This window comes from Rhinatrema bivittatum, chromosome 1 (assembly GCF_901001135.1).
Source record: "Rhinatrema bivittatum chromosome 1, aRhiBiv1.1, whole genome shotgun sequence".
NCBI classification, from domain to species: Eukaryota; Metazoa; Chordata; class Amphibia; order Gymnophiona; family Rhinatrematidae; genus Rhinatrema; species Rhinatrema bivittatum.
The window spans coordinates 277,291,317-277,313,240 of record NC_042615.1 but is presented as its reverse complement, the minus strand read 5'-3'; the positions used below and the strand labels follow the sequence as shown (position 1 = coordinate 277,313,240).

The 21,924-nt window shown below is 44.6% G+C and overlaps 1 protein-coding gene across 2 annotated transcripts in view; it reads right to left on the bottom strand.

The window, feature by feature from the left end:
• WDR54 (WD repeat domain 54) overlaps positions 1-21,924 on the bottom strand; it is a 74,166-nt gene that overhangs the window by 51,533 nt on the left and 709 nt on the right. For both annotated transcript variants that reach the window (XM_029595322.1, XM_029595331.1), the window contains exons 2-3: positions 21,294-21,355; positions 13,521-13,756 (exon numbers count right to left, since the gene is read on the bottom strand). In XM_029595322.1, the coding sequence (XP_029451182.1) occupies positions 13,521-13,756; positions 21,294-21,355 (298 nt within the window). The remainder of the gene's footprint in view (positions 1-13,520; positions 13,757-21,293; positions 21,356-21,924) is intronic.

Below are 21,924 nucleotides of genomic sequence, written 5' to 3'. Positions count from 1 at the left end.
TTGAGATCTAGAATGGGCTAAAATGTGCCCTCCTTTTTTGGAACTATGAAGTAAATGGAGTACAATTTCAGACCTCTTTCCTCCTATTGCACTAGGACTACCGCAATCAGAAGGAACAAACGAATTAACTTGATCCACAATGCCAGCTTCTTCATCCTTGAAGTGCATGGAGTCACCATGAAGACCTTGCCCACTGGGCAAGCAAAATCTAAGGCATAACTGTCTTTTACCATGGACAGAACCCATTAATCAGTTATCTTGGTCCACTCATTCTAGAAGTGGGCCAACAACCACCATACTCGTACAGATGGGGCGTGAATCAAGAACGCCTCATCACAAGATCTTAAATCCTCCTGAAGCAGTACCTGAAGTCTTTCAAGAACCTCTGCAATTTCACAAAAAAAGGCCTGCAACTTGGACACAAACTGACTTGATGAAGAAGAAGAACCTTTTCCTGGCCAAAAACACCTAGCCTGCTTAAACTTCTGCCTGCTAAGGAAGGTTCTTCGGACTCCCTTGGGCTTATACTCTGGCAATCTATGGGATTTCAATTCTCCAAGATGCTTAATCAACTTGTCTAGGTCATCCCCATAAAGCATTTTGTCTTTAAAAGGGGGCGGGAGGGATACCAAGCTAAGACCTTGGACCACACATCCACAGTCCAGTATGCAGCCAGAGAAGTCCATATTCCTTGGCAGTGTATGCAGTAAATCATACCAGACATCCATTATGAAGGCTAAACCAGCTTCAAAGCGTTATGCCTTCTTCTTTGACAGAGCCTCTGCAGAGTCTACCACTATAATCTGCACCTATCATAAATATATTTTCCCTTCAAGCTACAGACACCAATGCATCTATTCTGAGTAACTAACTAATTCAAAGCCTCCTGAGGCAGTGGATACAGTCTGCCAACCTTCAGCTCAACTTCTGGAAAATCACATTCCGCCGAAACTAGCGCTTTAGCTGTCCTATGATAAGGTGAGGATTTAGCAGGTCCTCTCAGACCCTCTTAAAATGGGGTCCTCTCTTGATTCAGTTCTGCTTTCTTTTCCTCAAGACCCAGCTCCACCAAAGCTTAGATGATCAGGGAAGACAATTCCTCTCCATAAAAGAGCCAAACCACACTGGGTTCATTCCCTTCGGCCACAGGGATCTCCCTTTCTTTTAGACTCTTGCGATCTAGACCCACTCCGTTGGAGATCCCCCTGGGAAGCTCCTCCAAAACATCCTCAACAGAAGCTATAAATTCCAAAACCAAGCCACCTCTGGCCCTAATATAAGCCATTTAAGCCGAAGGGGGACTGCAGAGGCCCCTCCCCCATCAGAGTCCTGAGACCCTTGTATTTTTTTATTTTTAAATCAAAACAAAAAGGTCTTATGCTCCAAGTTTACAAAATTAGAGGAAAATAGCCACTTCGAGGCCCTCTCTACTCTAACCAGGAATACTGAGATACCAGCTACTTTTCCCTGCGGCATGCAAACGCTCTTTTCAACTGGGGTCAAGAGCGTAGTGATGTGGATGCTATGGGCCCTGTTACAGTCATGCTTGTGATCAAGAGCAGTGAAAAGGCAGTGAAACACTTTTTGACATGTCACACAAGGAGTTATTATTCTTGTTCTAATTTTTTGATCATAAATAACTTTATAATTATTCATAAGTATTCTACAGCATTTATGTTTACGTTTTGTGCATTGCTTTTGCTAGACAGACAGACACCACAGAAGACAATATGCTAGTTAAAATACTGCATAAGCTAGAAAAGTTACTGGTCAATGTTACAGTGTTATGTTTAGAGTATTCCAAGGCCGATGACACTTGAGCCTAGCTGTAAACTCATCCTATACATACTGTAGATAGTATTTGCAAACTGAGTGATACATTTACATATAGCCACTTGGATGAACTGTTTAAATTAATATAATCTATCTTGGAAGTATTTTAATAATTGCACAACCCAGTTATTGATTTAGGGGTTGGAGGTGTGAAGGGGTATATACTCTTTATAATGCCTGGAATCAGTAAACCATCTGAGAGAAAGCTCTGTACGGGAGTCTTGCATGGCATTCTGTCACTCTGTCTTCATAATATATATCTTATTATATTATTTGTAGACTTTAATAAAACAGAACTGTTCTCTTCAAGCTGCTGACTTTGAAGGAATGCTTAATCACAACAATTGGCACCCCAATGGGACCTGGATTGGATGAGTAGGAGTTTGCCTGCTTATTTGCCGTTTTAAGGGAGATGGAGACACAATGGGTTTTTCCTTAACTTTGTTCTGCCTCTGCTGCTAACTGGTTTCTTCTCACCTCCCTCCAGGTAAGGAAATCCATCTGATCTAGACTTTTGTCTTGCTAACCAGCAGCTGGAGAAAACGTCATTAGGTTTATAGGTTAAGATTAGTTAGGAGTCATTCATCACCAGGCTAGGAGGCACTCAAGGGTTCTCCCTGTTGATGTGACCACAATCAGGGTACAATTTGCAACTGGGGAGTTCAGTGGACAGGCTTTTCTGGATACAAAGACAGAACTAGCAGGATAAGAATATAGCTATCAGGATAAAGATTTGGCTTAAGTAAGTTTAAGGGTAATGGGCCCTAGGCATTGAGGGAGATTCTTGGTTACTTAGTAAAAGGACATCCTGTCAGCTTGTTTGGGTGTGTGTTTGCTGTAAAATACTGGTCAGTGTGATGTAAAGGAAAATTAGTTTCTTACCTGATAATTTTCGATCCTGTAGTACCAAGGATCAGTCCAGGACACCTGGGTTGTGACTCCGCACCAGTAGATGGAGACAGACTAAAACTTGTGGGCGGAGCCATATATGCCCCTGTGCCAGTCACAGCCCCTCAGTCATACGTAATGTCAAAGTAGCAATGCAACCAAGCAACAAAACTGGCTAGAAAATACACTTCTAACCCAAACTGAGCAGCAAACTCCTAACCGGACTCCCCAACCGGGAGAGCTAAACAAGCGATCAGCAGGACTAAGAACAATTATGAGCGGACTCTCCGTTACTGTAGCGAAGCCCTGCGGGCGGGATCCTGGACTGATCCTTGGTACTACAGGAACGAAAATTATCAGGTAAGAAACTAATTTTCCTTTCCCTGTACGTACCAGGATCAGTCCAGGACACCTGGGATGTACCAGAGCAAAACTTACCTAGGGTGGGAAGCAGAGAGTCCCGCTCGGAGTACCCTCTCTCCCAATCCCCCGGAATCGGGAGCCCGGACATCCAACCGGTAGTGCCCGATAAGGGTATGCATCGGGAGCCCGGACATCCAACCGGTAGCGCCCGATAAGGGTATGCATCGACTTCCAGGGAGCCGCCCTGCCAATCTCTTGAGGCGATACCTGAGAAGCTTTCGCCCAGGATGCGGCCTGGGAATGAGTCGAAGGAGCCCGCAGACCCACCGGAAGCGGCTTACCCTGTACCAAGTACGCGGAGCCAATGGCGTCCTGAAGCCAACGCACGACCGTCAGGCGGGATGCAGCGGCCCCATTCTTTGGCCCCGAGAACAAAACGAACAGATGGTCGGCTACCCGGAACGGATTAGCCACCTCCAAGTAATGACAAGACCTCTGCACATCTAGCTTCCGCAGTTTCCTGAACTGGGGGATCAGCGGACTCCCCGACCCGAATACGCCGGGACTCCACTGACTGATTCACGAGAAAAGACGACACCACCTCAGGAAGGAAGGAAGGGATCGTCCAAAAGGAGACTCCGGAATCGGACCTCCGCAAGAACGGTTCCCTATAGGACAGCGCCCGCAACTCCGAGACACGCCGAGCCGAGACAATTGCCACCAAAAACACCGTCTTCAAATGAAGGACCTTATGAGTTGCACGCTGCCAAGGCTCAAACAGAGCCGAGCCTAGGGAGGAAGAACCCAGTAGAGGTTCCAAGAAGGCCAAGGGGAACGCAATGGAGGACGGAGACGTTTGGCCCCCCAAAGAAAACGGGAGATATCCGGAAGAAGAGCCAGGGAGGTTCCCCGGACCTTACCCCGCAACATCCAAGCGCCGCCACCTGGACCCGTAGCGAACCGCACACCAAGCCGGTGGCCAGAACGGATTGAAGAAACGGTAGAATATCTGCGACCAAAGCGGAAAGGGGTCCACCCCTCGCTGCACGCACCAATCCTCAGAACCGCCCCGACCCGGACATAAGCCAGAGAAGTAGACCGCTTCCTGTACCTCAGCAACATGGCTATCACTGCATCTGAGTAACCTCTTCTCCGCGGGCGATCCCTCTCAAAAGCCATGCCGCGAGACAGAAGTGATCCGCATCCTCCAGACAGACGGGGTCCTGATGTAGGAGCCCCGCGAACTCCTGGAGACGAATGGGAGACGTCACCAACAACCGGCTGAAAACAGCGAACCACGGACGACGTGGCCACTCCTGTGCCCCCATGATCACAAGGAACAGGTGCAATATATGCGCCGCAGAATCTCGCCGACCACACGGGGAAAACACGTAGGGGAGCACATCCGTCAGCCAAGGAAGGACCAGCGCATCGACGCCTACTGCTCCCCGTTCATGACGCCGACTGTAGAAACGCGGAACCTTCGCGTTGTGCCAAGTGGCCATCCGATCCATGTGGGGCAGCCCCCCACCTTTCGGAAACGAGGCGGAAAAGCATCGTCCGCCAACTCCCATTCCCCCGGGGTCTGGATGGTGTCGGCTGAGGAAGTCCGGTTGAACATTGTCGACCCCGGCAATGTAGGACGCGGCGATGGAGCCTCGATGGCGCTCTGCCCAGCTCATCAGCAGCTGCGCCTCCTCCGCCACTAGTGGACTCCTTGTCCCCCCTTGGCGATTGATGTACGATACCGCTGTTGCACTGACCGACAACACGCGGACCGCCTTCCCCCGGGCCACAGGAAGGGAGGCCTGCAGAGCCAGGTGTACCGCTCAGGTTTCCGGACGGTTAATGGACCACTGCGACTGGCCGAAGGAACACCGGCCCTGCACTGACTTGCTTAGGCAGACCGCTGCCCAACCGGAGAGGCTGGTATCCGTCGTCACCACTGTCCAGTGGGGAACCAGCAGGGATATACCGCAAGTGAGATGGTCCAAATCGAGCCACCCGTGAAGACTGGCCCTCGCCTGGGCAGTGAGCGTACGCGGTAGGTGAAACCTTCTGGGCGTAGATGAGCAAAGCCCAAGGAACCAACGCCAGGGTGGAAACCATCGACCCCCGAACTGTCAGATAATCGCAACCAGCGGCAGCTGAAGACTCAATAAACGACGCACTTTAGACTGAAGCTTGCGTGCGCGATGCCTGCGCGTTCCAGCCTTCAAGATGGAAGGAATCGGTCAGTGAGTGCCTCGGTGCGGCCAGGCGAAATCCTGGCCTCCTGGGGGCTCACAGAGGCGTTCCTTCATGTCGGCATCCCACCGTTCTTCCAGCTGCTCCTCAGATTGTGCATCTTAGGCAGGCACTACCAATGCCGAGTGCTCCCCTTCGGACTTGCCAGGGCTCCTTGCACGTTTACGAAGGTAATGGTAGTCGTGGCGGCACAACCGCGACTGGAGGGGTTCCTGGTACACCCCTACTTGGACGATCGGCTGATTCGGGCCAAGTCCGAGGGTGGGTGCCATTTGTTTACCCCTGTGAGAATCAAAATAGGCCGGGACGTGCCGTCCTTCTTCGGGGCGATGAAGTAAATGGAATAACGGCCTGTGCCCCGCTGGAGGGTGCGGTGCACCACCCCCGTGTTCCGTGGACCTTTGCAGGGTGCCATCAGGAATTTGTCCGGCGGAGTTCGTGCAAAACCTAACTCGTAACTGTTCTCTAAGACGTTGAGGACCCACAGGTCGGACGTTATGTTGGCCCATTCCTCGAAAATCAACCTCGCCCCCACGATTGGAACGAAGGGCGGTGGCTGCCTTAAGGAATGGCCCAGCAGTATCTCAGTGCGAGGCCTTGGGCCCTGTGCCGGACGGGGTTCTTCCCTGTCTGCCGTGACGCTTCCCCCCCGGAAGGACTGTGGCCACGAGGAGGCCAGTGAAGACGTCGAGCGATCAGGAGGGGACCACTGGGGACGAGATCTCTTTCAACCGTGGAAGCGGGACCAAGCAGAATAGGAGGACCGAGTTAAGGACCTGTCTTCTGGGAGCTTGAAAAAACCCGGTTCTTACCCAGGGAAACCTCAATCATCCAACTCTTAACCGAATAACAGCTTTCCCCTGAAGGGCCGTGCCCTGAGGAGAGCCTTGGAGGATTCATCCGCTGCCCCGTTGCGAAGCCAAAGCAAATCGATGAGCCGAAACAGCAGCGACCATGGAACTAGCCGAAGTACGCAGTAGATCATAGAGGGCATCCGTACTATAAGCGATGGCAGCCTCCGGACGATCCGCCTGCGTGGCGTCTTGAGCCGAAAAACCTGCAGTCGCCTGTAGAACTTGGGCCCAGCGCAACTAGCCCGCATGGCGTAGTTACTACAGATGGCAGCTCGGACCCCTCCACGCTGAAACTTCGAAGATTGAACTCTTTGTTACTGCCGACACCGCCGAATCTAGCTTCGGAAGCCGTAGAAACTCCAGTGCGTCCTCTGGCAGCGGATAAAGCTTGTCCCTTGCCTTGGTCCCCGTTAGACCCAGCTCTGGAGTATCCCATTCCTTCTGACGCCGAGAACGGAATGTGAAGCCACCGCTGGACCAGTGAGCCCCAGCAGGACTGGGTCCAAGTTCGCTCCAGGGCGCGAAACTGTCGGTGGGGGATCCACCCCTAGGTCGTTGAGGATAGCCGGGATAAGCGGGGACAGTTCATCTCTGCGTAACCCCGAACCAGCTTAGGGCCATCCACATAACTGGTTTGATGGTTTGCCCGGACCACTCAGGGCAGAACTGTCCCCGGACGCTCCATCGGCCCCCCCCCAGGGGCTCCCCGGGCGTATCCACCGCATCCTGTGTGGTGGACGCAGAGTCCGTATCCTGCGGGACCCTTCTCGGTGGTCGCATTCCCCTTGCTGGAGCCGGGGAGAGACCTGGGCCCTCCCGGGATTTCTTCTTCCGTGGGCCATTCCCCTTAGGGAGGCCATGCTTCTCCTTGCGCCTGCGGCCCTTGTACTTGAGTAACGTGCGCAGCAGGAGCGCGAAAACGGCCGAAAACGAGGACCCGGATTTCTTCTGCCGTGGGCCATCCCCCTTAGGGTGGCCATGCTGTTCCTGGCGCCTGCGGGCCGTGCCCTTGAGTACCTTGCGCAGTGGGAGCGCGAAAACGGCCAAAACTGAGAACCCTGAAACCGAGGAGGTCCCCTCCGCGCTAGCCTCACCCGGGGAGACAGCCCCCCCCGGAGGACCCCCCTTCGAAGGCCTGTGCCGAGGAGGCAACGCGGGAGGCATGCTGGGATTCCCTGCCGATTCGCGCCCAATTTCGCGGGCTGACCCCAAGATGGCCGCCGCTCCCGCGCTGAGCGGGAAGGGGTCAGCCGGTATGACAGGAACTGCCAAATCGCGTGAGGGCGACCGTGCCGACCGGAATCGCCCCCCCCCTGTCTGTCCCGGACGTTCCCTCCTGCCCGGAACACAGGCGGGGCAAATCCCCTCGTGAGAGCCACGCGCCAAGCCGCAAGCGCGGCAACCGAACCCCTCGGCATCCACGCGGTCGCGGCGGGACGGGCGGCGAACTAACAAATCAGAAATTCAATCTTACCGCCAAAAACACTCCCCGTCCCTCGCCGAGCCGAGAAAACACCCCCACCGGCGAAGAAAACGGAGAGCCGCACAAGAAAAATAAAAGTACAATTTTTTTTTTTTTTTGTACACAAACCTGCCGCTGTCCAGGGTCCTGGGTCTTCTGCTTCTGTTGGGGGTGAGTGAACCGGGCTCCCCGGTGTCACCCCCTACGCTGCTGCCTGTGGTAGGCCAGGTCCTCGACCCTCAGCAGCGGCCTCAACCAGGGGGGGATGGTCCCCTCAGAACCTTCCCACCCCCCTGGGAGGCAGGACGGACAGCTTCCTCTTGACTCTTCTCACTTGTAAATTTGCTTTTTTTTTTTTTTTAATTAACCAAAGCCAAAAGACCGAAACCAATAAAACCAGAATGACCCTGACTAAACTACCTATCAGTCCTCAGGCCACTCAGAGGCTGTGACTAGACCTGCACCACCTACTGGAGACAGAGTAAGACTGAGGGGGGGCTGTGACTGGCACAGGGGCATATATGGCTCCGCCCACAAGTTTTAGTCTGTCTCCATCTACTGGTGCGGAGTCACAACCCAGGTGTCCTGGACTGATCCTGGTACGTACAGGGAAGATAGTTTAACTCTTCTCTCTCCTTTAGGTTATGCATGCCTGACACTGCTTTTCAGTGTATGAGTGAATGGGGTCTCACTGTAGGAGTCTGATTATATGTTCGTCTTGAGAAAGTCTTGGTCCCCCTAATGTACAGCTGGAGATGACTTTGGCTAGTCCGATATAATCTCATTCTCCATATGTAAGCTTACCTTCATGGCATCTTCTCATCTGTGAAGTAAGGAACTGTTATTTTTTTCAAGGTAATCCTTGCTGAATAGACTTTATGCTTCTCCAGTCTTAAGGAGTTAACATTGGCTTGAAAAACCTCTATTATCTGTCTTTCTCTACTCCCTGTTTCCCACATTAGCAGGATAAAGTGGATGCAATGTGAAAATCACACTGCGTAACTGCTCTTGTCTGTTGCTTGCGAAGAAAAGGAGAGCAGTTGCAGCTGTATGATGTGCGTTAGGTGTAACTGCAGATGCCTGACTTCATATGGAACAGCTGGATTTGCAGTGAATTATTTCTGTTGGTATGGAGATTGTTGTGATTGCTGTGGCACATTTTCTTGTACAAAACTGATTGGATTTCTCATTCTCAGCATTATAGTCCTGTGCTTAATGGGAGTATTGATTTATATATATGTGTGTGTCTGGCAAAACCTGCTGAGAATCTATGTTAACATGTGTTAAAAAGGGAAGTAAAAGAGAAATGGCTCCAGGGAACTGCCAGAACTCCTAATTCAGCAAAAATATGGCTTTAGATACACGAAAAAAGAGGGGTTTGGTTTAAAAAGAAACTGAGATATTCAATGTGGCCAATTGGGGGTTATTTTGATCCCGCTATAATTACAGAGGTCATGCATAAATTCTCTCTTTATAAAACCTGAGCTAAATACCCTATTGCTAATGGGATATTATAACTCTTTTTAGTTCAGAGTGTATGGTACCAATATGATCTCCAGCTAAATTCTGTGCCGAAAGAGATACAGAAACAGTTTGTTCAAAGGAATCTCGTCCCTGCTGAACTAAAGTTTTAAGGTCACCCTGTCTACCTGTGAAACCTCCCTCTGCACATTCTGCACAGGATTTCTCTCTTACCCCTCCTCCCTTGTCTTCAGAGCTGTCTAGACTAGAGCACCCTATCACCCTTTAATTAATGCTCTGGCTAATATGCACAAGAATAAGGTTACACTGACATGGCAAAGGCTAAATATTCAGCTCTGCCTCTTCCCTCCAGGAGAAGCTGTTACATATGAAATAAGAGAGTCCATGATAGCTGCAGAGACTTGCTCTATCTGTGAGAGACTGCCAAAATTAAGTATCCAAAGTGGTAAGCAACTTACAGATGCACTCCGCTAACAGTTACAAGTGGGAGATCATACATTTAATGATGTAGTATGTATTTTAAAATCCCATCTAACTGTTGAACAATTTAAAACCTGGGCTACTGTGACTAATCTGGCAGAAAAGTTGAAACTTGTACGTGCAATGTGCACATGGGTTTCACCCACCCATTAAAACGAGTATGAATCGGGCCTTAATTACTAACATCTCTATAACCTGGAAGGAATGTGAAAAATGCTATCCGAACTGAGAAATCTGTCTGCAAACTTTCACCTGAGTCCCTTAACAGAAATAGAAGGGAACGAGAAGACCAAGCACAAGTAAGAGAATCCAACACCGCTGAAGAGACCATTGCCAATAGTGGGGGAAACTGGGTCACTGGAAATTGGAATGTAAAACGAAACACTAATAGAAGTGCAAAATAAAATCCAGAATTTGTATATCCTGGCTACAGTCAATCATGGCTGAGCATTCAGCCACAATTCCTCCCACAAGGTGAAAAACAGCCTTCAGTAGGGGGCCAGGGGAGGCAGCCCATCTACCTGTGAGCTGCCCCATCAGCATAGCCCTGAAATGTAGTGGTGGGAACAATGTATTGGCATTTCTGATTAGCACTGGGATCATACATATGTGCTGAATGCAATGACTGCAATGGGCCGCTTTCAATAACACTGTTTGTTGTACTTTGCATATATTAATTTCAAGCACTAACCAATGCGCAAGGTAAGTATTGCTTTTACCTTAACTCATTCTTTTCTACACTGTGATCTTACTCTCTGCTTCTGTTGCTATGATTAAATGTCTGCCTACATTACAGGAACCATTGTAAGTTGCTAAGATAGTAAAAGTATCTGATGTCACCCAAAGCCTAAGGCTCATAATAGAGTGATTGACCAAATGACTGCTGCAATGAAGTGCAGATTATACAAGCTACCTGGATATTTTAAAAGCTATTCTTAATTGAACTGACCTAAATATTGAACTGTACAGAAGCAGCAACTGAAACTGAATTACTCTGACCAGAGATATTACCAAAAACTTTACTATCTATATATCTATATATATCTATAGCGAAGTAAATTGGAAGAATTTTATCAACACCTTATTAAAAGATGGCTTTTTCAAGCTTCATATTTTAAAAGAATTGACAACTCTCCTTAATGCCACTGATTTTAGAATTGTTTTAGAAGCACTTATCTTTTCTAAAATAGACTACTGTAATGCCCTGTTACTGGGCCTCCCAGCATCTATCACCCGCCCGCTTCAACTGCTCCAGAACACCGCCTCATGACTTTTAACAAATACCAGAAAATACGAGCATATAACTCCAATTTTAAAGGAATTGCATTGGTTGCTGATTACTTTTAGAATAAAATTTAAGACATTAGTTTTAATTCATAAAATAGTTAATGAAAAAATTGAATGGTTTAATGCTGCTTTACATTTTCACGATCCACAGCGAAATTTGCTTTCTGCAGGCAAGGGAGTTCTAATGATCCCATCCCCCAAATTAGCACACTTAAACTCAGTAAGAGAGAGAGAGCACTATCCCTAGCAGGTCCAGAATTATGGAACGCACTACCACTAGAATTAAGGCTAGAAGTGAATTTGCAGACCTTTAAAAAGAAATTGAAAACGTGGCTATTCCTGCAAGCTTTTACGTGATGAGCTCAGTATCGATGAAGGCATTTTCTTTTTAGGCTGGTTTTTACTTTGTTTTAATAATATTTTATTTTGTTTTATGATGTATAGTTCTATATGCCATTTTAGATTAGATTTGATAATTTATTTAGTAAATAATGTTCATTTTATTATTCTTATGTTTATTTTATCTGTTATTTCTTGTACATTTGATGTAAACTGGTGTGAAGCTACCACGAATATCGGTATACAAAAATAAATATATATCTATACATATCTATCTATCTATCTTTATATCTATATCTATCTCGATATAGATATATAGATATATATAAAACTACAAACCTAAAGACAATTTTAAATAATTTTGGGTATTCTCTGACAACTCCAGAGCAAAATATGAATCAGGGCTGATTTAATCACTGACAGGCCGATACAGAAAAACGCACAGGAGAGCTGGCGAGTGCCCGCTCTCCCGGTGCGCGCACAGGCCACTCTCCTGGGCGCGAGATTCAGGAGGGTGGCCTATGCAAATTAGGGCCGGCTGTAAAAGGAGCAGGGCTGTCAGCAGGTTTGACAGCCAACGCTTAATTTTTCCAGCATCAGTTCTCAAACCCGCTGATAGCCACAGGTTTGGAAAACGTACACCAGTATAATTGAGCGTCTGTCTTCCGACCCGCGGGCCGATTTTTAATTTTTATTTTTTTTTTACTTTTTATTTTTTTTTAACTTTTGGGGCCTCCCACTTAATATCGCTATGATATTAAGTCGGAGGGTGTACAGAAAAGCATTTTTTTCTGCTTTTCTGTGCACTTCCCCAGTGTCGGCCGAAATTAACGCCAGCCTTTGGGCAGGCGTTAATTTCTGAAAGTAAAATGTGCGGCTTGGCTGCACATTTTACTTTCTGTATCACGCGGGAATAACTAATAGGGCCATCAACATGCATTTGCATGTTGCGGGTGCTATTAGTTTCGGGGGGGTTGGACGCACATTTTCATGATCCGGAAATGACGTCAACCCCTCGTTTGAAAGGAACGTGATGCATCATGAATTTAACATTGTAATTCGAGATATAAGGTAATATAAAGGTATAGTGAATGCACTCCCCCCCGAATATATATTGTTGTTCGCTGAGAAATGGATATGGACATTACTATGAATTGAGAATTAATTATGGAATTGGTGGTGGAATATAATCGAGTTGTGGATACATCTTGAGTGGGTCAATGTGTTTGAATGGAGCCTTTTATTGTGTGATCCCTGAGCATGCCGTCTGGCATTTTGAGGATTGCTTTATGAAATTGAAGGATTGTTTTGATCGAGTGATGAAATTATATGGTTCAGAAGTGTCAGTGGATCGAATTGGTGTGTAATTAGAAATTTTCTCTTCATGTGAGACAAAGTCCGTCCCTGAGGAAGCCCTTTATAAAAAAAAAAAGGGGCGAAACAAAGATCTTTGTAGGATTTATGGACTGTCATCTTTTGGATCTAAGGATTGTCATCATTTGACTCATGGAAAGTCATCATTACTTAAAATGTGTTAATAATTATTATGAATTTATGTAATAATGTAAATGTACTTAAATGTTAGTGATTGATATAATACATTTGGTGAAAATTATAGAAATATATAGTTTTGATTTTAATATGATGTGTGTATGGGAAAGTATGTGTGAGTTAGAGAGATTTTAAATGTTAGTTGGATTGTTAATATATGCTAAATTAAATAAATGTAAAAAGTACAGTAAATGTATTTCTTCTTCTGTTGTGTTTCATGACATATTTAGGAAGGGGCAATTTTCAAAGAGGCCTTCTCCGCTAGTGAACACCCGTTTACCCGCAGGGAAAGACACTTTGAAAATTCCCCCTCCAAACTCTTTTAGAATGGAAAGCATAATTTCAGCCTGCTTTCCCCTACATCCCTTGTGCCTGCAAAGAATGCAGGGAAAATACTCCCATTGATAAATGGTTTGCAGACCTGCGGGTAGAAAGAATCCACGGGCATACCTGAAGGGCTGAAATTGGAACTAATAAAAGACCAAAACAAACTTTGTCCCCTTTATGTGATATTAAAGAACACAGCACCTCAGCAATTCCCCATATCCTCTGAGGGCCTCTAGAACCACATTAGAGATTTTTTTGAAGAATTTTACTAGATTATCACTACTTTTTCAGATATCAAACATTTTAAATGGATCCGCAATAGCTGACAACATAGACAACTAAAAAAATTCAGAACTCTTGGACCAAAATGCTGGGAAAATGCTGGTGGCCTCATTTTTCTGCATTACCTGGGTTATCAAAGAGGAGCTGACGGCTACACTGCCCTCTTTGGACTGCAGCTGGCGGTGGGATAAGTTGAGTCCATCGGCGGAAGCGCTCACCATATTCATGGTGTTACCGTGCACAACGGTGAAGTAGGTCAGGTTTTTATCCAGTATTGGCAGCACACTAAGGTTGTTGTAAAGCGCTGAGGCGCTACTTTTGATCTGGATACTCTTTTCCTTACGATACATTTTGAGATTACCTATTAAGAAAAATAAACAATAGTTATTTTGTGGATGAAAAATCAGAAGGAGTGACATAAGCAACTGAGAGAAATGTGCTGAGCTAGCTGTGGTGGTTCTGTGTTACAATTCATATGCAGTCAATCATGGTTTAAAACTAGCTTTCCCCTTATCACAACATTCCCAGTAATGGCTGGTATCCCAGATTTTAGATTTACTATAGGAATTAGATACAGTGGCTAAATACTAGATTATCACTTTTTACTAGATTATCATAATGCATAATAAATAATCATGTTATTTATTATGCATTATTCGTTTCCTCTTCTCTCTGCCTATCCTATAATCATTTATTCAGTTTTTTCTCTTTAGTCCCCGTTACCCCCTTCCCTGTTCTATGTAATTTTCCATCTTTCAGTTTAATGTAAACAGATATGATGTTTCACACTAATACCGGTATATAAAAGCTTTCAAATAAATAAACAAATAAATATCTGTTACAGAGATCTCATGCTCTCAAAATACCCTCCTCCCTATATCTCTGACAAGGGGGGTTCTTTCTTATGTTCATCCATTTCTTTATCCATCGAAAGAGTCCACCAGTATAAGCAATAAAGAAGCAGAGAATATGATGACAGATAAAGGCCACAAACCCCATTTAGACTACCCATTTCCCTTCCTGTTGTAATACCAAATATGCTACTTCATCTCTGACTTTATCTTCATAGCCCCGCAATTAAGGATCCTCTGTGTTTATCCCACTTATTCTTGGTTCTGTTACTGGTTTTGCCTCCCCACCACCCATGCATTGATCAACCCCTCCTTGAAGAAATATGTCATTGTTACTTCTCCCATGCTATTTATGTCCTTCTTGTTTCAGAACTTCCTTTCCACTGAAAAATGCTAGATTCTTGTTAATGATTTATATCTTTGAGGAATGTTAAAGTGTCTATCATACTTTCTATCGCCCTCCCTCTAGTGCAGAGGTGGGAAAATTATAGCCTGTTGGCCAAAAGCAGCCCATCACCCTGTTTAATTAAGCCCACCACCTCCTGTCTGTGCTCCATTCTGCAGGGCCCGCTGACACTTCCTCCTGGTAGGACAGCAGAGGCAGGTTGAACTGCTGCAGTAAGACTCTGCCTGGCCTCTGCTTGTGCCCATGATTCTGGGAGCACCTAGCGTGCCCTGCGGCATCTGCTTACCTTTAGTGTTTTTAAGATTTAAAGGGACAGTATAGTTAGCTTAACAAAAGCACCTTGTTTGTATTAAGAAAACTAACAGCAGCAAAAAAATAAAATAAAATAAAAAGACTATGCCCACATTCTGCCCCTGAAAATGTCCACTATTTCAAAGCTTTTCAATGCATGATTCACTCATCTGCCTCTTCTGTTCCCCAAATCTCCCATGGCAATGATCAAATCTATAATCCTTGGAAGATAACTTCATAAGAAATCATTCCCTCTCACATTATTACATATTTTTTCGCTCCATAAGATGCACCTAGGGTTCAGAGGGGGAAAATTTTTAAAAATGGTGTGCTAAACCGGCTCCGTTCCCGGGTGTCTGTGCATCTTATGGAGTGTCCATTTCCAGCATTAGGGTGTGCATACAACTTTTTTTCGTCCCCATTTCGTTTTTGGGTCTGGGAAGGGCCATTTCGGTCCACTCCCCAGATGGGAAAACTTTTAACCACCCCAACTCTTCAAATTTAATTAGGTACAACACCCCCCCTCCTGACACCCCCTCCCCCCCCCCGGAACCCCTGCTAGACCACCAGGGACTTTTGGCAAGTCTTGGGGGGGTCAGGAGGATGGGGGGTTGTAGTTAATTTTTTTTTTTATATTCGCTCCATAAGATGCACAGACATTTTCCCCCCACTTTTGGGGAAAAAAAGTGTGACTTATGGAGCAAAAAATAAGGTAGCATATCCTAAACCCTTCCAGGAAACACTGCTCAGAGGTGTCGCTCATCCCCGGAAGCTTCACACACAAGTTTAGAGCTAGGATCTGAAGCAGCTCATGACGTGACAGATGTCACAGGTTCTAGAAGCAAAGGTTTCTTTTGCCCTTATGCTTCTGGCTCGTTGCCTAGCAGGGTGATACACAGTGTGGCGCAAACCCAGTAGGGTTGCTAGAGAGCCAGCAGTTAGAGCAGAGCACCCCAGAGAAGAAACAGTAGCACTCCAGTAAGCAGGCATCCTTGACACAAGAGGCACGTTCTGCAAGGTGGGTGGGTGTGGTGCTTTGAACTCCATGGTCTCGCTGGGTGGCCAATATTCACTGCTGTCTTTCACTCCCCCTATCTCCATCATAGTTTGTGAGCAGTACTTCAAGGCTCAGACTCACCTCATGCAAATAATGGTGAAATTCACTAACAGGCTCCCAGAATGACAAGAGCGCATGAGAGAGAGAGGGGGGGAGGGGAGGGAGAAGTGTGTGTGCATTCATCCATCTTCGCCGGCGGGGGCTGCTGGAAGCCGCTTTCGCTGCTGGCTGCCCCTGGGAGGCAGGGGAGCCGCGGTGCGCGCCTCCGGAGGAGGGCAGAGAGGACTGGGAAGGATTAATCTCCAGGCCCCGTCATGAATTCGTGGCACAGGAATTTAGTTCATACTCACCCCACTCTTCAGGATCACTGGTTAATGGTATTCTCAGTGGTAAGTATATCCACTGGGGATTCAGGTAGCAAAAACCACATTAAAGTTTGAAAATAAGAATCCAAGCCAGTATGGAAAAAATTAGGAATAGCATCAGAAAAATCATAATCGAAAAGGCAATAGTCTCTTTGTCCACTGTAATTCCCCTAGTTGTTGTTCTTCCAACTGAACTAGTATCCAACTCTAGAATTCCTTCCTCTTGTAAGATAGGATAGATAACTTCTCTCAAGTTCCAGCATGAACCAAGGGCTGGAAAGATGACAAAAAACTCTTGTTCAAAAATAGATCTTACAAGAAGAAAGTCCAACAGTCCTTATAAAAAAAATCTTCACAATCTCCAACCTCTGCTGTAGACTGGTCGCAAAGGCCCAGCGCCCAGCCCTTCAAGCTACCAGGGGTTTACCCTTGGTTCAAATCCAAAAATCCAACCCATCTTCCAAATCTCTCCTCTTCTCAAAACTCCTCACTCTTTGGGTACAATCCTCCAGGAATGCAGAAAACCCCTTCCTGATCAGTCCTTTTGGGGAGAGGCAATGACCCTATGAATATGCTCCACAAGCAATATATAGCCCAGAGCAACAAACCCCAAAAGGGTAAGGATTCAACAGGGGAGATACTAAAAATAAGGTGCAAAAATAGTAGTGACTGGCAAAGCCTGGTCATATATGTATTAGTGAGAGAGGAAGACAGGAATGAGAATGAGCAAGTGAGAATATTTTTTATTTTTTTATTTATTTACTTTATTTTAGAGCTTTTATATACCGACATTCGTTTGCACATCATATCGGTTTACATCGAACATAACAATGTACATGGAACATGATTAAAATAACGATAAACTTATCAGATTACATGGAAAATATAAGAATATATTGAATATAAGAATATGAACTCCAAGGGTTAGACCCCCCAATCCCTATCACAAATGAAATCTTGCAATGTGGCCCCAGTTTTAAAAACTTTTCCCATCCTACTCTAGTATGAATCTTAAGCAAAAGTATTTGTTCAAATTCATTGCAGACATTACTTGTGTTATGATGCTACCTAGTGATTGTTTTGAACAACTGTATTTTGTAATCTCAAATCACAGTAACACAGAGGTCAATATTCAAAGGGATCTAACTTAGTCGGCTAGATCAAAGCCTTTGAAAACTGACCAGGCCAATAGGCTAAATTTCACTAGGTGACTAAATTTAGCTGGTTAAATTCTTGGCCTGGGGACGAGATTAGAGAAGGCTAGCTAAATTTAGGTACTGCAAAAAAAAGTCCAAAAATGTGGTCGGCCAGTTCTTCCCTCCCTCCCTCCAGGGTCCAAGAAAATATTGCATTATGGGAAGATGGGGAGAAGAGCAGGGTCACCAGCCCCCAGCAGCATGCTGTCCCTCCTGGCAAAGCTCTCAATAGCAGGAGCTACGCTTTGGAATCAGCTACCAATCTGCCTCCAGAAACAAGCATGCTATAAAAGTTTTACAATAGATCTGAATACACACATTTTCCCATGTCTTTTGCAGAAATTAACTTACAAAGGCTCAGAGCCTAGTCATTTTAAGCAGATTGACCTTGTGAACATACAATGTTAATATTAAGCACCATTTGATATTGCCATCATGTTTTTTCCAGCAAGCACTGTCCAATGATTTATCTTTAAATGTAAAGAAGATATTGCTTTATTTCTGTTGGTTTGTTTGAATTTGTTTTAAACTATTATTTTTAGATTATGTATGTTAAGCTTTATAAGCCACCCAGAACAAAGGATGGAGTGGCATAGAAATATTTTAAATAAATAAAAGAAAGAAAAAGTTAAGAGCTAACAGCTCACTGCATGCTCCTCCCTCCCTCTATGATGTATGTGGGGCTGGTAGACCCTATCCCTCACCTCTTCCCTCTCCCGTAGAATCCTGCTTTTTCCTATAAGATGCACATACATATGAAGGACAATATATTTTCTCAATAAAGTGAATACCCATAAATACAACCTATATTATAACAATTAACATTTTGTAAATGTATTTAAATGTTTTAATAAATCAGCCATCAAATGTAACTAGTACAACACATAGAAATCATTATCCTAACATGTACACCCATATATTATTCAATACAATCGTGATATATCCAATAATTATGCTTAAAGTGCCTAAAACAATTTTATATTATGACATAATAAAATGTTATATTGCAGATAAAAACATATACACATTCACCCATCACTCATGCATACAGTTAAAACAGTCGTAACATCAATATGCACCTTTACCATAAATCTCAACAAACAATGTAACACTAAATAGAAGGATATGGAAACATCTATTTGTATTATAATACATCCAACTAAATACTTATCCCCATATATAGTCTATTACAAAACCATGGTACACATCTGTTTAATAAATATTTTTGCTGAAACAGCTCCATTTCACTCCAACAAGGGTCCCTCATTTCACCCGCAATGGGCTTCTTCAGGGGGCTTTTATTGAAGGAAAGCCTTTGACTTCTTCCAAACTCTCAACAATGGATGTAAAAATGAAACACCTCCGATCTGCATTAAATATATGCATAATATTAATATCTGCTGAATACAACAAGTTATTTCCTAACCATCCAACATACTTCATTATATCTCCTCTGAAATTACATCATTCTTCAAATATACATCCATTGTTGAGAGTTTGGAAGAAGCCCATTGAGGATGAAACAGAGTGGTTTCAGTAAAAATTCTTATTAATGCTTATATGTTTCCTGTTATGAAGATTGTTTTGTTTATTCTTCTATTTTTTGGAATAAGATGCTGCTGTGGCTGTGTTATATTGATGACTTTTTGCATATGGTATGGTACAAAATGAATTTTGAAAAATGTTTTTCCATCTTTAATTGTGATCCAAATTTGACTTTCACGTATAAAATGGACCAACAGAGTCTCTTTTTTGGATATATCGGTTGAAGTAAATAGTGATTGTCTTTTTACCACCTTATATTCCAAAGCCACTGATAGGAATAACCTAAACATGGAAAAAAGTTCTCTGCCTCCACCTACTGGCAAGCAGGAGATTCCCACAGGTGTGGACTGGTCTGCAGGAGGAAAAGGAAGCTTTAAATGACTTGTTTCACTTGTTATATTTTATTAGTTTTACGATGTTATATGTTGTTTGACTAATACGATATTTATATATATTTTATGTGTGGAAGTCACAGGCAAAAACCCACGGTTCTGAATCCTGGAAATCCTCAGTTACAGGTGTCTAATCAGCCATCAGGAAAAAGAAAGAATATAAGGAAGCAAAATTGCCACAAAGCCAAAAGAGGTTCTAGAGAAACATGCAACAAATATTTCTATCCCAACTAGGCCAATGAACCAAAACAGTGGAAAATCCCTTAAGGGAAAACCTCGTGGGACTTTCCCAGGAGGCTCCTTGGCCTGGCTTTGTACACTTCCATCTGTACCAATTTAAAAGCTTTTAAAAGAAAAATTTGTAATCACTAACAATACAGAATGCAATAAGCAACTTCTTTATTTTATTATCTGAATGTGCACGGACAGATATAACAGGTCACTAACAGCAACCCAGAATATAAGCGCTCTGAGTAGCGCAGAAGAAAATCACACCTTATAAAATGATCTTAAGATATTGATTAGAAGCGATAGACAAATCAGCTGTCAGTATATCATACTCTATCAGGCCGATTCAGAAAGGATCGCAGGAGAACGGGCACTCCTTGTTGAGCACCCACTCTCCCAATGTGCACCCAGCCACCTCTCCTGGGCGCGATCCTATATTTAAATGAGGGGGTCGCGCTAAAAGGAGGCCCTAGGGACAACTACGTGCCCCTAGCGCCTCCTTGGCCCAGGAGAGGTGACTCTGTCAGTGGGTTCAGGAAACAGACACTCAATTTTACCCGGGACTATAAAGATGCCATAAGAAAACTCTATAAAAAAATAAACTATAGGCTAAAGAGCACAAAATGAAATGCTAAAAACGTCAGGAACCTGCTTATTGCAGAACATACAATTTGACTGTGCCAAATTTTTCTAGTGGACCTGTATTTTGCCAAGAGTATGCTGGAATGGAAGTCATGCATGAACTAGCACAATTTTTAATCCACAGTCATGTACCAAAGGCCCAGTCTTGACAGATGATGGTTAGACCAAAATCTGAGACTGAGACCAACTAGTTAATATTTGAGGATTGTGGGAAGGCACAACCATGTTAAAGGCATTTCTTCTGAATATCCTCTAAAAAAAAAAATGGTTCTCAACTCCTGTCCTTCAAGATTACACACAGGTCTAGTTTTCAAATTAACCAAAATATGCAAATTAATGCAGTTCATCAACTAAGTATATGCAAATACATATGATGAATATTCACTGTGGATGTCCTCAAAATCAGGGCTGTAGTTGAGAATCCATACTTCAAAGGCTTTTGGTGCTCTGCTAAATAGCTCTGAGAAAATCTGCTACCATTTCAAATTAATGAAATGGGTTTTAAGGAGAGCAATGAATCAGCATTCACATGGTACTCCCTATAATTACATGGCTAAGAAGGGTACTTGGGTAGGAAGCCACTGGAATACCAGGCGACTAGTCAGGAAAATGATCTAACCTGCAAGTCAACCTTACATATGTGAATCACATTCACTGGGCCAACTATTAAATGTATGTGCAAAAAAAAAAGAATTCATAGAAGCTGGAAGTGCTGTAGACCATAGAATCAGTGGCACCAGGGCCAGATTTAAGATTTTGGCACTCATAGACAGGGTGCCACACATGACCCTAAAGCAAGCAGTCACAGGCTCCTCTTTGGCCTTGGAAATCTGAGCCTTCATAAATTTGGCACCCTAGACAGCGTCCTATGTTGCCTATGCCTAAATCATTGCCTAAGTGTTACCCACAGGACAAAAAGACCTACCGGATAAAATAGGCTGGGAAGTAGGTGATCTGAGTTCAATTATCTTCCTGCGCACAAGATACCTGTAGATTATGAAAAGGATTGAAGTACTTGATATTTTGCAGACGGAAAAATGAAATATCACAGTTATATCAGTTAATCTAAAACTCTCAGGCAGGGGCAAGCGCACTGTTAGCCCCCGTTTGGCCGCGCATTTTCGACGCACTATTTTTACCCCTTATACGCAGGCCGATACAGTACAGTGCGCTCCGATGGAGCGCAATGTTAACCCATGTTTGGATGCGCATTTTCGATGCGCTAGCTTTACCCCTTATTCAGTAAGGGGTAATAGAGCGTGGAAAATGCGTGGCCAACCCCCCCCCCGGAAACTAATAGCACCCACAACATGCAAATGCATGTTGATGGGCCTATTAGGCTTTCCCGGGCAATCCAGAAAGTAAAATGTGCAGCCAAGCAATTTTACTTTCAGAAATTTAACACCTGCCAAAGGCTGGCATTAATTTCAGCCGGCACCGGGAAACTGCTTTTCTGTACACCCTCCGACTTAATATCATAGCGATATTAAGTCGGAGGCCCCAAAAGTAAAAAAAAAAATTTAAATTAAAAAAAAAATGTTAAACCTGCCCGCGGG